The sequence below is a fragment of the Tasmannia lanceolata genome, unplaced genomic scaffold, assembly GCF_043159265.1.
Source record: "Tasmannia lanceolata isolate RefF3 unplaced genomic scaffold, GAP_Taslan_0.1 ptg000003l, whole genome shotgun sequence".
In the NCBI taxonomy this organism is placed as follows: Eukaryota; Viridiplantae; Streptophyta; class Magnoliopsida; order Canellales; family Winteraceae; genus Tasmannia; species Tasmannia lanceolata.
In genome coordinates, this window is record NW_027518680.1 from 866,923 (window position 1) to 883,079 (window position 16,157).

The following is a 16,157-nucleotide window of genomic DNA, read 5'->3' on the forward strand; positions in this document are numbered from 1 at the left end:
AGGAGCAGGATTTTGACATCTGCCCTTTTAATTTTCACAGTCGCCACCATATAAATTCTCATAGAAAAGAGAAAGGCATCTTTGGGTATTTTGGGTATGAGAGTCCACATTCATTTATATTTGTTGCCCTCTCGTAAGAAAGATCTTTTGTATCTATTCATCCTTTTTCGTGGCATTTCTTTGACGGTGGAAAAATCTCTGCGCTTGTCATTGATTAGTTGACGGTGGAAAAATCTCTTGCGCTTGTCATTGTTAGTTAAGTTCTGTTTTGAGAGTTAAAACAAAACACATGCATGAAGTCTCATTTCATAGGTTCCTTTTGTTATCTTGATATAGGCAAACTTTCATCATCCCCAAATATTTTTTTTATGCTGCTCTGAGGCTTCTGGGTTTTGAAGTACTTTGAGATATGGAAGCTGCTATCCAAACCAAAGGTCTTCTATCTCTGCCTTCAAACTCCAGAACTAGAGATTTCTCTCCTTCTCAAAGGTTGAAATACCGTTTCAACAACAAAAACAATAGTCCTGTTGGTGGGTTTTCTTTTTCTGTTAATGGGTTTGTCTCTAAACCACATGGGTTTTGCCAAAAAAAGAGAAATCTGCAGATATGCAGAGCAGACTCTGCTGCTTCAACAGATGGGCAGGTTTTTATTGTTGATTCAGAGAAACCCAAGTTCTTGGGGGTTGAGGTTTTGACCTTGAGGAAGATTGTCCCACTGGGTTTGATGTTTTTCTGTATTCTCTTCAATTATACAATACTTAGGGATACAAAAGATGTTTTGGTTGTGACAGCAAAAGGGAGCAGTGCTGAGATAATACCCTTCTTGAAGACTTGGGTGAATTTGCCTATGGCTATTGGGTTTATGCTCTTATACACAAAGCTCTCAGATGTATTGTCCAAAGAGGCTCTTTTTTACTCCATAATATTCCCCTTTATTGCCTTCTTTGGGGCATTTGGTTTTGTTCTGTATCCTCTCAGCAATGTAATTCACCCAACAGCCCTTGCAGACAGGCTACTAGCAGCCCTTGGGCCTAGCTTCCTTGGGCCGGTCGCGATTTTGAGGATTTGGAGTTTCTGCTTGTTCTATGTCATGGCTGAGCTTTGGGGGAGTGTGGTGATATCAGTTTTGTTTTGGGGATTTGCCAATCAGGTAGACTTTATTTTTGAATTGATGTTCTTGTTTTAATCAGTTAAGAAATCTTACTCTCTGATGGTTTAGGTTTTAATATCTTGATATGGGTTTTTTATTTTCATTTTCTGTTAATAGTTTCTAGTTCTTCATTGATATATATGCTGCTCAATTATTTGAAAAGTTTTGTAGACATATGGTTTTTGCTTTTTAATCAGTTCATCATATTCTACTCTATTAAGGTTTAAGTTTTAAAATCTTGATATGGGTATTTTTATTTTCATTTTCTGTTAATAATTTCTAGGTCTTTATTGATATACATGCTGCTCAAAGATTGGTAAAGTTCTTTAGAGATATGGGTTTTTGCTATTCCATTTTTTTTATGAAATTTACGGTTGCTTGGGTTTGAATATATTTTATTTTAGGGGTCTATGCTGTTTTTAAAATCTTCCTCTTAAATAGGGATATTGATTTCTGATTGGATGTTGATAAATACTTTCTTTACCTTTTTAGCACCCAATCTCTATTACCATTTTCCTTTTCTTCTTGTCCTGTCTGTGGTCTATTTGTCTTGGTGAATTTGCATTTCATTTCCATGAGAGGGAAGTAAAGAAATTTGTTGGGATTTCTTTCCATCTTTCTTCTACTTGGGATTATCTCCGTGATTCCACTTCTTGTAATTGGTGACATTTCTGGAGTCGAGTTAATACCGATCATTTCCTGCTTGAATCTGTGATAGTTGCTTGATCTGTTCATTAGATTTAGTAATATTAAAGTTTTTCTCGAACATCTATTTTCTTATTTATTGGCAGATTTTAAGCATGATCTTAATTATGTAACACGTTGTTTATGTTAGAGTTTGCTTGAACCTGCAATTTTCTGTTGGAAAATTTGTTGAGGGTACTGTTGATGATAGAAAACAGAAACTTGTTGCTTCAAGGCGTGATATCACTTTCCTTAAGACAAGATTCGCCCCCACTAGTAGTGTGCAAAGGGGATCCGCGAATTGCCTCCAAGATACAATGAAGCCTAGTAGGGAAGCCCTACTAATGTTTGATGACGCGTAGCACTAGTGGAATCAAACCCGAAATGCCCTTCCGAAATTTCAAGCCTTAGAGAAATCTCTAGATTCTGTTTCTGCAGAAAAACAGTATCTAGAACAGTAAACAAAAGAAAAACAGTATGTAGAAATACTTGGGGATTTTTGTAGGAGTGTAGAAGAGAGTGTAAAATCAGTCAGAATTGCCAATTCGATTTCTATATTAAATGACTGAAGTTTGCACATTTTTTATAGACCATCTGGTGACTTTTCAGTGTGAAAAACACCTCTACAGGGCACCTTTCCAGAATGTTTGAAATCTGACCGTTAGATCGCACCCATTGATATTGAATGGTCCTGATCGATTCTAGAGGTGACTGTTGGTTTGAGTAAAACCTCTCTCCAACCCAGTCATCGTTAGATCAACCATCTATGGTGTGGATCGCACCCCCTTGGCACATGACCGTTGGGGGAAGGGACACAACCCATTTGATCACACCCTTTGACCGTTGGAGTCATGGGCCCGTTGGGCCGACCGTTAGGCCCGAACCGAAGCCCAACCCAACTGAACCATTCGGCTTGATGGGCCTGCGAACCATTTGACCCACCCATCCGACCGGTCCACCTTCATCTTGATCCAACGGTGCAGATCAAATCTGGAAAAATTAAAGGCTCCAATCGCTCCTCGCGACGTTGCGTACGTGCGAAGTGCAAAGTGCGCCTAAAAAAGAGCCACTATGCGCCCTATAGCCCATTGCCCACGCCGCGCGCGCGCGTGTGCGAACGGTGCGTTGCACCGTCCCGCGGGTCCAACCATGGGTTCAACCCAATGTGCAATCAACAAGATTTAGAAAAGGTAGTGCTTTATAAGCCCTTCTCTTTCTTTTCTCTCATCCGATGTGGGACTATCTTTTCAACTACACTTCTACATCCTTTTGTAAAAGCAAATATTTCCAAGAAAACATTTTCTTTTTCCCAAACGCTTTTGATAAAATATTTTCCAAAACACTAAAACATGTAATATACATGATTTTGAAAATGCAAAATCACTAACATTTTCTTCATTCCTGTTGGATTTTCAGCATGAGTATTCTTAATTATGTAACACTTCTATCTTTATCTTGCTTATTGTTGAATGGGTATTTGATCATATTTCTAATCTGTATCGATCCAAGAATGTCTACTTCTTTACACGTGCCGCTACAATTTGTCAGATGTTTCTCCTGCCACAATAATAAACTTGTCTTTTCTTATTACAAGGGTTACTTTTTTTTTTTTTTTTTTCATTCTGAGTATATAGGTCCTACACCTTTTACATTTCTTTGACTCTATTTGTTCGGGGCTAAAAGTTTCTTACATGACCAATCACAGCTCCATAATCCATTGCATGGTTTTTACTTGTCACTGTTGGACTTTCATGGCAAATCCTTTTTTTTAGAGTCGGTGGACCTGGTAGGAAGTTTCCCAGCTTATATTGTCCTTGTTATCATCTTTTCCCTACCCTGCATGCAGAAAATCCCCATTGATGAACTGCTAGTTGGAACTACAGTGTAAATTGAGTTGATGCTTCCTATGGCCAACTTTCTCTGTATTGAAACATCAATGTTCTGAACTTGTGACTGGTTTGAAGATTGAGTTTTTATACTATCTGCTAATGGAATCCTATTTGAGGGCTTTGCTGAATCAGATAATATCCATCCAAGTATAACTAGCAGAATATGCATTAACAGCAAACTGAGGACTTCTACATTCAAACATCTCACTTTCACTTGAGTTCGTCATGGGTGCATCACGTCTTTCTGTAAAATGGTATACGTACCAGTTGAGTGTCTTGCTCACTTCATTGGAGATATGGGCTAAATGGTTTACTTGTGTTCCACATAATTTCAGAATCATAATTGGTCTGTGATTTTATCAAGGATCTTCAAATTATAGGATGTGGAGCAAATGCATGCACGCGCGCGCGCGCGCGCGCGCACACACACACACACACACACACACATTCACACATGATTTATCTAGCAACCCATGGAGGCACCTTAAATTTTATTGATAAGAAGCATCTCTCTTCCTTGCTTTATTGTGTAATAGGTACATAACTACTGCATCCAATTATTAAAATCAGAGGACGGCTAGGCTGCCCGTCACTGTCGAGATAATGCGAACGATCAATTTTTGGGTTCCATACAGAGACAAGTGCGGACTTGAGACTGTTGATCTTGTAGAAGATCATATGGTCTTTGTCCCATTCTGAATGGACATCCCATGCATAAGATAGAGGACCCAAAAAAAAAAAATCAACAGTTTAGGTTTTATTGCCAGACCCTGAATGAGGCTTGATGGATGAAGGGCCCAAGATCATCTAATCAAGGTGTTCTCTATGGCATTTGTCTGGATTTGTGATTGCCAGGTGGATCAATGGATCCGATCACGTCCATGTGGCATCCATAGGGTGCAAAAATGGACGTTAGGAAGGAGCCCATATTTTTAGCCCTTTTCTTAAAATTAAGGATAGTTTGCTGTTCGACATACAAGTTCAAAGTATCAACCACTTTAAATAATTTATGTATAAAATGTTTTTGCACCCAAGTGATGAGATCTCTCTATTTTCTCTCTCTTTTGAATGGTAAAATTTTTATTACAGAATGGGTGACGCTCAATGACCGTGGTGGTCAAATACACCAAAGACATCAAAGAAAGAAACTACAAAGGATAGTTAGGCACAAACTAAAGCCTGAAAGACCAACAGCTGAAACAAAACTCAGAAGGGATGGTCAAGCAAAATAGCTGTCTGCATTGAGACCCCTGGTCAATAGGATCAGCTAATCTCCAAGGATATCTGACGTGGTCTGTCAACCATCTATTCACACTAAGAGAGTCACCTTCAATAACGAGCTGGTCCATCAGAATTTGATCCGACAACCCGATCCTATATAGAAGCCCCTGCACCTTTGCTTCGGTAGAACCCTTAACATAAGGATTTTGCCCTTCATAATAGAGGACTATATTTCCCTCATATCAGAAATCTGAAGATCAATATCAATCTGTTCACGAGTTGAATCTTGTGCGGTCATTTGTTTGAATAGTTATAAAAGCACATCTTTTCATAGGCAATGAATATGCTAGTGTTTGAAATTTTTGTCAAAAGGAGAAACTCAAATTAAACTCTCTAAACTGAAATAAATCCAGATGAAATAAGCCAGTATATCCAATTTGAATAAGACTTTGTGCGGGAATGCCTATCTGGAGACACTCTCACTGTTCAATTTTTCAAAAGTGAGGGTCAACTAGCTGATATGTTCAGAGGAACTTCCATATAAGCAGTTTGTTTGGCTAAACCTTTGGTGCGTTTGAAGGAGGTTATTTATGATCAATATGGCAGGCAAGTTGCAATAAATCTATGATCAATGCATTCAGTCAATTGCTAGCGTCCATCGCAAAAGGCATTTCACGGCTGGTCTTTCTCACGTCAGACCAGCCACAAAAAGCCTTTTGCGATGGGCCCCAGCAAATCCCCTTTTTCAAATGTTACCATAAATTTTATTGAAATATCATGGAAAAACATACAAGAAGGTAAAAGATGTCCCAGTATTACATGTCATCCAGATAATAACCATCGAAAATCTGATAGAGAAATACATAAGAAAATATAGGGCGCTAGTCCATCTCGTTAGCATAGACAACCACGACAGTTTCACTATCCACCCTTGCCTTGATTCATCAGCATTGGTTCGCAGATCTCCGCATATGGACGAATTGAATGCGGATAAATCTTGCCAAATCACGGATTTCATCGATCTTGCTAACTGCTAGGGGCCACAACATCTGTTTTTTTGCCCAAGCAATAGTGTTAGATGAATCGCCTTCAACAATAAGAGGGCCCAAATTGTTCCTCCCATACCATTTTAGCCCAAAGAGAAGTGCAGACACCTCTGCTTCATTCGCATCACATACACTAGAAAGACCCGAGTAGATCATGATGCTGTTGCCGTTGTGGTCACATATACAATAAACCTAATCAAAACTATAATAAGTCCATTTTTTGCCTCCATAGTTTGAATGGTTGGGATGATCCTATGGATCTGATTTTTTGTGGACACCCTATCTATATGAGGACCATTCAAATGAATGGTTTGGATCACCCAAACAATGTGGGCCCCCACTGTATTTTAAGGTAGTGTGTAGGTAACTTACCTACACAAGTGTGTAGGAAATGTTCTCTCTCTATATATATATATATATATATTCTCTCTCTCTCTCTCTCTCTCTCTCTCTCTCTATATATATATATATATATATATATATATATATATATATATATATATATATATATATATATATATATATATAGAGGAAAGTGAAGCTACACCACCGGTGTAGCTAACTTAGCTACACCGCCGGCTTAAAATACAATGGGCCCACATTGTTTTGGTGATCCAAAGAATTCATTTGATTGGCCCTCACATAGATAGGGTGTCCACCAAAAATCAGCTCCATAGGATCATCCCAACCCTTCAAACTGTGGAGGCAAAAATGGACAAATTTGTGAAGGTTTTTACACGTCCATTTTTGCCTCCACAGTTTGAAGGGTTGGGATGATCCTATGGAGCTGATTTTTGGTAGACACCCTATCTATGTGAGGGCCAATCAAATGAATTCTTTGGATCACCAAAACAATGTGGGCCCATTGTATTTTAAGCCGGCGGTGTAGCTAAGTTAGCTACACCGGTGGTGTAGCTTCACTTTCCTCATATATATATATATATATATATATATATATATATATCTTTGATGGGATAGATCTTCTGATGATCAATTTGATGGCAGTAGAGACTAACCCTCTTATTTATAGAAACTAATTGTTACTGTTCTATCCATAAAAGAACTCTAATCGGTCAGTTGATCTGATCTTAGATCAATCTACTATGATCTAATGATGCACGCTATGATCTAACGATGCACGTGACAATGCATGCATTAGAGAGAGAGAGAGAGAGAGAGAGAGAGAGAGATCCAAATCCTTAATAAGCTGTTCCTATCCTGCTTAGATAATTTATCGTAAAATTATGTATTCTGCCATCCACCAATTTTCTTCTTGTAATATTTTATCCAAGTATAAAGGTCAATGTAAACAGAGGATAGCAAAGTTGTCCAAGGATAAAGTAACCCTGCTTGCTGTCCTCATGAACAGCCTCATATAGGGATTCAAGTCATTGTCAACCTTTGGCCTCTTGTTATAAAGTTTTGTCTTGGTCGCAGAGAATGAATGGCAATGAGTCATGGAGAGAAGGAATATTGCATTACATTAAAATAGAAGTTTGTCTCTACTTTCGTCCCTCACCTTCAAACAAACCTCTACCCATCACCCCATTATCCTTCTCCCTTCTCCACCCCATGCTCTCAACAGTAAAATCCACATATAATATTTCCCCCTCTTCATCTCTACCTTTAAGCAGCAAGCTTCTACCTTTTACAAAGAACCCAAAAAGAAAAAAACATTTTACATGTAGCAATTACAAGGAATACTAGCCTTGAATATTTGTCATTTTCGAGATTAAAAAGGCATCTTGAATTCCAGAGTGTTTTAATCATGTTGGCTGACAAATATCAATTGCACGTGTGAGCTGTATTATACACACAATAGGTGATCTTCAAGGGCACGCAAATCATAAACCGCCGACAAGACATGGTCCGAAAGATCGAAGGTTGTGTTTATCCGATTGGTGTGATTTTTGTACTGTGACTCTTGCATTGCAAACCCATCTAGATGGACGGTCTCGATGACTCAAATGGGAGCTATGTTGAGATGGAGATAGCGAGGGATCACAGTGTATGGAGCTCTCGCGGGTCACCTTTGTCTATTAAGTGCCTTGGAGCATGAATTCCTCCAATAAGAGCATTATCAACTCTTGGCTCTACAACTAGGACCTCTCTCTCTCTCTCTCTCTCTCTCTCTCTTCACTAGAATGAGGCCCCTCTTCCCAAAATCATCTGACAAGGTGGCAAAGCCGGAATTCGCCATCGAAAAGCCGCCACTGGCAACACAATTTGCCGGGGAATGCTGGCTCGACGACACGTCCATCCTCGACATGGACTACTTTGTGAAAACAGTCTCCGGGTTCAAGTCCAAAGGTGTTCGACCGGACCTCATCGGCTCAATTATTGTTCATTACGCTTCCAAGTGGCTTCCCGACCTCTCTGGTGAAGAGACTGTCAAACTTCACGACAATCCAACCAAATCGCCGGAGAGTGTCACGGCCTCGTGGATGAAGAAAAGGTTCTTTGTTGAGACACTAGTAGGAGTCCTCCCCCCGGAGAAGGACTCAGTGTCTTGCAATTTCCTTCTAAGGCTCCTACGAACGGCCAACATGGTCGGGATTGAGTCAGCTTATCGAGCTGAGCTTGAGAAACGAATTTCGTGGCAGCTCGACCAGGCCTCTCTCAAGGAGCTAATGATACCTGCCTTTAGTCACAGTTGCGGAACCCTTTTAGACGCCGAGCTCGTCCTTCGATTGGTTAAACAGTTCATCGGCATGGATGAAGCCACAAGGAGAGGAGCAGCACTTGTCAAGGTAGCCAAGCTGATAGATTGCTACCTCGCCGAGGTCGCTGTGGATGCCAATTTGATGTTACCGGAATTTATGGCTCTCGCCGGAGCTCCACCTAGCCATGCTCGTGCCACTGACGATGGGTTGTATCGAGCCATCGATACCTATCTCAAAGTAAGTCCATGCCTCTTGTAACGAGCCATCAATAATATATTTGTGGGTGCTTATTTAAGCTTAGTTGCACACAATAAAAATATCGAGCCATCGATACCTAGACTCACAAGCACCCTTGCAAAAAAGGGGTAAAAGGGCACCCCCATTGGTCAATATTCCTTTATTTTGCACTTTACCACTATACTACGACATCATTGTAGTATAGTGAAGCACTCCCACTACAGCGTACGCACACTACGGTATAGTAGGTTCCACCTTTGATTGATCTGAACAGTCTATTCGATAAGCCTTGCTTTTGGATCCCTTACATCTAAAAAATTATGCCGTTCATGAAATCTTAAATTCTTGGCCAAGTTTTTTTTGAAAAGGGCAACAGAATATATATATATATATATATATATATATGTGTAAAAACAGAACCGAGGTGGTCCTGAAGGAACAAAGATAATACAAAGATAGCAGTACAATAATTCAAGGAGGTAGATAGTCAAAGCACTCAAACGCGGCCCGAAAGACTCCTTTCTTGGCAAGGGTGTCTGCTTCCGCATTGGCTGATCTCCTGACATGGCGAAAAACTATTGAGGAGCCCTTAGCTCTGTCCTCTATTTCCTCTAAGAGAGGCAAAAATCGCCAAGGGGGAGAAGCATTACCCGAAAGCCAGCGAATAACATTTAAGGAATCCCCTTCGACGATAATTTTGTCGCACTCTAGACGAGGCATCGAGAGAAGCCCGCTATGAACGGCTCGGACCTCTGCCTCGTTTGAGTCTGCCACTCCGATAGGCCCCGAGTAGGCCCAGAGGACTTCCCCTTTGTGGTTTCTACATAGCCCCCCTACTCCTGCCATTCCTAGATTGCCGATAGACGATCCGTCAAAGTTAAGTTTCAGGGACCCCGGAGGAGGAGGAATCCAGGAGGGTAGGATTTTCACTTTGGTAGCCGATTCCAAGCATATGATTGACCATCCTTCCCAGAGGTCGAAAGCTGAAACAAAACGAAACAGAGGAAGGCTTCGAGCCCAGGATATGACCGCAGCTATCAACTGAATATAAATCCAATAGGGAGATCTAGCCTTCCCTTCAAAGATACGAGCATTCCTCTCTTTCCACAAGAACCACCATGAGGCCAGGAGACACATCTTCCACAGCGTTCTGCCTTTCCTTTTCCAAGGAGTCCAGGCCCAACTCTGAATGAATTCAGCCATAGAGTTGGAGGGGACCCAACTGATTCCAAAACGAGAAAAAATAAGACCCCAAATATGGCGAGCAACCTTACAGTGTATGAAAAGGTGGTCAATGGATTCCCCAGCGGATAAACATAAAGGACAGTGATCTACCAACCACATTCCTCGTTTCCTCAAAAAATCCATAGTTTGAATGCGGCCCCAGCTAACCGACCACCCAAAGAAAGCAACTCTCGGAGGGCAAGATTGTCTCCAAACCAAGGAGGACACATGCTCCACTGAAGAAGGGATCAGATGGTTAGTTTATCAATGGTGAGAAAAGGTTAGAGAGGGTGGGAGGAGAGACTCGAGAGGACATGAATAAGGAGAGGATGAGAAGCAGATAAGAAATAATGAAAAATAATTCGTATTTTTTCCCATAATTTTCATCCTTCCTCTCCTCACTCAGTCTAGGGCTGGCAACGGGGCGGGGCGGGGGCGGGGCGGGGCCGGATGTTGGGGTCCCCTACTCCTTCCCCTCTGCGGGGAATTTTCCCCCTCCCCTCCCCACGGGGAATATCTAATCCCCTCCCCTTCCCCGCCCCGCATCCTTCGGGGACAATCACTTTACTTTCTCACTTTACTTTGGTAAATGTTAGGTTTAAAACTAAAGATTTGCTAGGGACAATCACTTCAGGCATGTTGCGGCTTGGCTGTTGCATGTGAGAGTAGCCACACAACCCACTTAGGCTAAGATTTTGTCTTATTCATTTTATCAACATGGGGACAAAGGTGGTTGCTCTCAGATTCATTTAATTGATCAATAGTCCCTAGCAGATCCCTAATTCCCAATCCCACTTGCCAAAAAGTACTGTACGTGTCTCACCATAAGAAGATCCAAACTGTCCATTTGATGGGCACACCATACTACCACAGGCATAGGATGATCCAAACCTTCCACTTGATGGGCACATTGTAGGATAATCCAAACTGTCCATTTGATGGGCCACAACGTAAATAGGTTGTGGCCCAAAAATCATTTCCATAGGATAATCCCAACCCTCTGATCTATAGAGGAATTGCATATTATTGTACCTTCTATAGATCGGAGGGTTGCAATCATCCTATGGAAATGGTTTTTGGGCCGCAATCTATTTACGTTGTGGCCCATCAAATGGACGGTTTGGATGATCTATGGTGTGGCCTGTAAAGTACTTTTAAATTTTAGCCTATCAAATGAACGGTTTGGATCATCCTATGGTGTAGCCCATACATTACTTTTTGAAAAATAATGGACTATACGAGCGCCCACCATATAAAATCTCATCACTCATCAGAGAGATGTTGCCTTTATTTGGGGGAGGGAGATTTTCAAAGAATTTAATGTTGCCTTACAGTGATGGTTTGATGGAGAGATTTTAGGAATTTCTAAGGATAATATACTAATATAATGAAGGACAATGCCCAATGGATTATGGGTAAAAGAAAACATAAAAAGCCATTTCAGGGACAAAACTCTACTAATGGAAATTATGAAAATTTTTGGAGAATCTTGTAGATATGTTTTGATCCAAGGGGTTTCTAGTAGCTTTCCCAAAAAAAAAAAAAACACTCAAAAAAATACAAGAAAAAAATAGCATTAATGCGGGGCGGGGCGAACTCCATCCCCTTCTCCTCCCCTTCCTCGCATCGGGGAATTTTTTAAATCCCCTTCCCCACTCAAATCGGGGAATCCCCTCCCCAAGCGGAGCGGGGCGGGGCGGATCCCCGCTTTTCCGGGTGAAATTGCCAGCCTTAACTCAGTCCCGATCAGGTCTTTTCCTCTTCTGTCCTTCCTCTCCATCTAGAAAGATAATATTCCATGAAAAAAAATAAAAAATAAAAATCATGGTTGCCAAATATTGCATTAGTAACTTTTTTTTGTTGAATTTGAACAGTTGGTTATATGTAGTTTTTGGCTGAAGTTATTGTGCTTAGGACCGGCAAGTGGTACTTTATTTTTTCTTTTTTTGCCATAGGTTATCCAAAGTGAAACCTGAGAAATGAATGGCTGCGATCATTCAAATCTGGGGCCAACTATGTCTTCTTCACAATCAAGAAATGCAGAGAGACCAAAACTCTAAACAGATTAGAGCCAGTGATCTGGAATTAAATTTCAAAGAGGCTGTAACTTCCCATTTACTAATAAAATCTAACTTAAAATTGGTTTGAGGTTACTTTGGTTTATATCATTAGTCGATCTTCCAAAATGATCAAATTATCCTCAAGCTCATGTTCTTCCATAGAGTGACACCTTCAAATGTCCCTTGGCAGGCACATCCAAGCACGCCTAAGCAAGAAAGGAAGGCTCTCTGTAGATTGATCGATAGCCGGAAGCTATCGCCAGAGGCATCCCTACATGCTGCACAGAATGAACGATTGCCTGTTCGAGCTGTAATCCAGGTGCTCTTCTCTGAGCATGCAAAGGTTGGGCGTCATGTTGACTGGAGTGGCTCCTTTAGTAGGGTGATTAGCCCGAACCCTTCCCTTCAGGCGTCTGTCCGGTGCCAATCAAAGCGTGAACTGTCAGCTCAACAGAATGAGATTCAGAGATTGCGCGAGGATGTACTCAAGCTCCAGAGTCGGTGCTACTCAATGCAGGCTCAGATAGATAAGCTTTTGGACAAAAAGAAGGGTTTTTTTGGTTGGCGAAAGCTAAGGGGGCCTTTATTTCGACCGGCCAGGGAGGGAGAGAGGATAGAGGAAGATGGTGGAGAGTCTGAGGTGGGGTTGGAGCACCGAACGCCTGCACAGATGAAGGCAAAGCTGGTGCAAGGCAAAAAAACCCCACAAAAGTGGAGAAACTCATTGTCTTGAAGGTGGCTAAACAGTTAGACGGTTTAGTGTATCTAGTTCATCTTGTTTATCCTTGTATTATTCAGCTTCTTGACCTGCCAATTCATGGAAGTCTAAAGTAAGATATGTTGGGTATTTCCTTCTTAGTTCTGTCATGTTTTTTCATTGAGCCATGGAAGGCATGATCAATTGGCTCAATCAGATTAGGAAAAGGCTAATTGCAGCTTCCAGATAGAGGTGTTTAATCAGTACAAGATACCCAATCAGCCAAAACATATACTTGAGATGATGAAGATCAGCTACTAATCTAGTAAACAACACTCAAGATATGGGAAAAATGTACTTGGAATATTTCAAGCTTCCATTTCTCAATGGATAATCTATACATTCATGTTAGAACAACTTGTTTTGATACACCACCCTATGCTAATCAATATTAAATGACGTGATCTAAGAACAAACAAGATCATCACCAGAAGTCCTTACAGGAACATGATCCATCCTTAAATTGATGAAAACGATTCCTATCTCGCACAATAATCTCCCTATTGTAAACTTTCGCGATGAGCTTGGTTGCAGAATGGCAATCACTACAGATACGAAGGTTCTTCACAACTCGAAGAGACGCACCTGGATTTGTACTTATAAGCCCAAAGGCAATTGCTAACTTCTCGCTATGGCGACAGAGAGCATTCTCCTTCTCCTCCTCATCCATGTCAAATAACACTTGAGATTTGTTGAAAACGTAACCGGCATCCTTTAAGCGTTGCACCATGTCATCCACCATTGCATAGATATCAGGGGATTGAGGGTGTGAGACATCACCCATGACAAATTCGTGAACAATCCCATCCACCTCTATCAAACTGCACCCAGGGGGTTTCTTAATGTTCCTTTGTGCCATGAGTTCCCTTGTCCTCGTAACTTCATCCCACTTCCCTAATGAACCATATATGTTAGACAGGAGAACATAGGCTCCACCGTAGTCAGAGTTGAGCTCTAGAAGTTGCCGAGCCGCTTTCTCTGCAACCTCGAGATTACCATGAATCCTGCAGGCACCGAGGAGACCTCCTAAAACAAAATAATCTGGTGCCATGGGCATGTTTCTAATCAACTCTTCTGCTCTTGCTATGTGACCACCGCGACCTAACATGTCAACCATACACCCATAGTGTTCCACACTAGGCTGGATGCCATAAACTCTAGACATGGAATTGAAATGACGGTAACCTTCATCAACAAGTCCTGTGTGACTACAAGCAGCTAAGACACCCACAAAGGTCACAGCGTCTGGCTTCACTCCACTCCTTTGCATCTCGTAGAAAAGCTCCAGAGCCCTCTCCCCATGCCCGGACATCGCTAGACCAGTCATAATGGCCGTCCAAGTCATAACATCTTTGTGGGGCATCTCATGGAAAACTCGCGATGCGATCTCTATGCACCCGCACTTTGCATACATGTCCACAAGTGCTGTTCCTAGGACTACATCAACCTCGACATTTTCCTTATCAATGTAGACGTGCAACCATTTCCCAAGCTCGAGAGCACCTAGATGGGTACAAGCAATCAATAAGCTCACCATGGTCACCTTATCTGCCTTTATGCCCCTAAGCTGCATCTCGCGGAAGAGCAGCAAAGCCTCCTTGTAATCACTATCTTCAACGTGCCCATTGATCACGATATTCCAACAAAACAAATTCCTCTCTGGGATTTCGTCGAAAAGTTTACGCGCGAGATTGACAGACCCGCACTTACAATACACATCCATAAGAGCTGTCGCGACAATTAAACTAAAACCAATCCGATTCTCAATCATATACTCGTGTATCCGTTTCCCCATTTCCAAATCTCTCGCCCTCGCACAAGCTGTTAAAACATTCACCAGAGTAACCTCATTAGGCTTCACATTTTCGAATTCCATCCGATGGAAGAGACTCAAGGCTTCGATAGACTGATCCCAATTCGCATAAGCGGCAATCATAGTTGCCCAAGAAACAACATCTCTCTCAGACATTTTATCGAACACCCGGCGCGCAGAGATTAAACACCCGCGATTTGAATACATATTCATCAACGTGTTCTGAATGTAAGAATCCGAGGGGAAACCGAATTTCACAACGTGGGAATGCAACTGTTTCCCTTGGTTCAAATCCTCACAAGATTTGAAAAGCGAAGGGAAGGTGAAATTGTCTGGTAAGAAACCTTGTTCGACAATTTCCTGATAAAATGAAAGTGCTTCTCCATTTAAGTTTTTGTTAGTGTAACCACGAATTATGGAATTGAAAATGAAGGGTGTGGGATTGAGGATTTGGGCATAGACAAGACGGGCGTAAGGGAGGTCTTCGAGAGCGCAGAAGGCGACTATTTGGCCTGCGGCGAAGACGTTGGAGATGAGGGCGGTCCTGATCATTTGGGAGTGGATTTGCTTCAGCTCGGACATGTTGGAGCATTTCTCGAGCAAAACGAGACATGGGTGAGGTTGAATTGTGTTGTTTTTGTTGATGAGGGTATTGGTTTTCAAGCGGGGTTTTTTTTCATGACTAGATGAGGGGATGTGGGTCTGCAGGGACAGAGGAGCTGCCATGTCTAACTGTCTAGGCACTTTCTTTTCTGTTCATTCAAATTTCGAAACCCCGTGTTTGTTAGGCAAGGAGAAGCATATCAAACAGGGAAATGATATCAGCACAACCAAGTTTTAATAATTGCACAAACTACTCTTGTCTTTTCTGTTTTAATTTGCTTGTGGACTTGTGAGAGCTTTTTGGGAACTGTAGTGGCCTTTGACAACTCTCTTTAACTAATAAAAGACGAGATGAGTTGCTGTAATAATCAAAACTTGAAAACGTGGTTGTGCTAAATACCATTTCCCTTCAAACAGGGAAAAACTTTACTAAAAATTGAAGCAGGCAGGGCGGGGCGGGGCCACAGTCATTCCCATCGCTGCGCTGTCCCCGCCCGCAACAGGAAATTTTTTAATCCCCGTCCCATCCCATCCTCGTCTAAATTGGGGAATCCCCGCCGCACGAGGCTTGGCCGATCTCAAGGTGAAGTTTTGTTTGAGAGAGAGAGAGAGAGAGAGATTTATAATTGAAATTGGGTAACAATTGAAAGGAAACCCTAGAGTCCATCCATTACAGACTCTTGCTCTTCAAATATAACTGAAATTAGGTAATAATTGCAAGGAAACCCTAGAGTCCATCCATTACGGACTCTTGCTCCTCAAATATAACTGAAATTAGGTAATAATTGGAAGGAAATCCTAGAGTCCATC

The 16,157-nt window shown here is 41.6% G+C and overlaps 1 protein-coding gene and 2 pseudogenes across 1 annotated transcript; 2 read left to right on the forward strand and 1 right to left on the reverse strand.

Moving 5' to 3' along the window:
- The first annotated feature begins 212 nt into the window (after positions 1 to 212).
- On the forward strand, positions 213 to 1,186 carry LOC143858945 (plastidic ATP/ADP-transporter pseudogene; annotated as a pseudogene).
- Positions 1,187 to 7,857: 6,671 nt separating this feature from the next.
- Positions 7,858 to 13,028, forward strand: LOC143846919 (root phototropism protein 3-like). The gene is made up of 2 exons (XM_077355533.1): positions 7,858 to 8,890; positions 12,365 to 13,028. Exons 1-2 carry the CDS (start codon positions 8,135 to 8,137, stop codon positions 12,905 to 12,907), a joined length of 1,299 nt encoding a protein of 432 aa, XP_077211648.1. The 5' UTR covers positions 7,858 to 8,134; the 3' UTR covers positions 12,908 to 13,028.
- Positions 13,029 to 13,215: 187 nt separating this feature from the next.
- Positions 13,216 to 15,734, reverse strand: LOC143846913 (pentatricopeptide repeat-containing protein At5g06540 pseudogene; annotated as a pseudogene).
- Between the last annotated feature and the right edge of the window lie 423 nt (positions 15,735 to 16,157).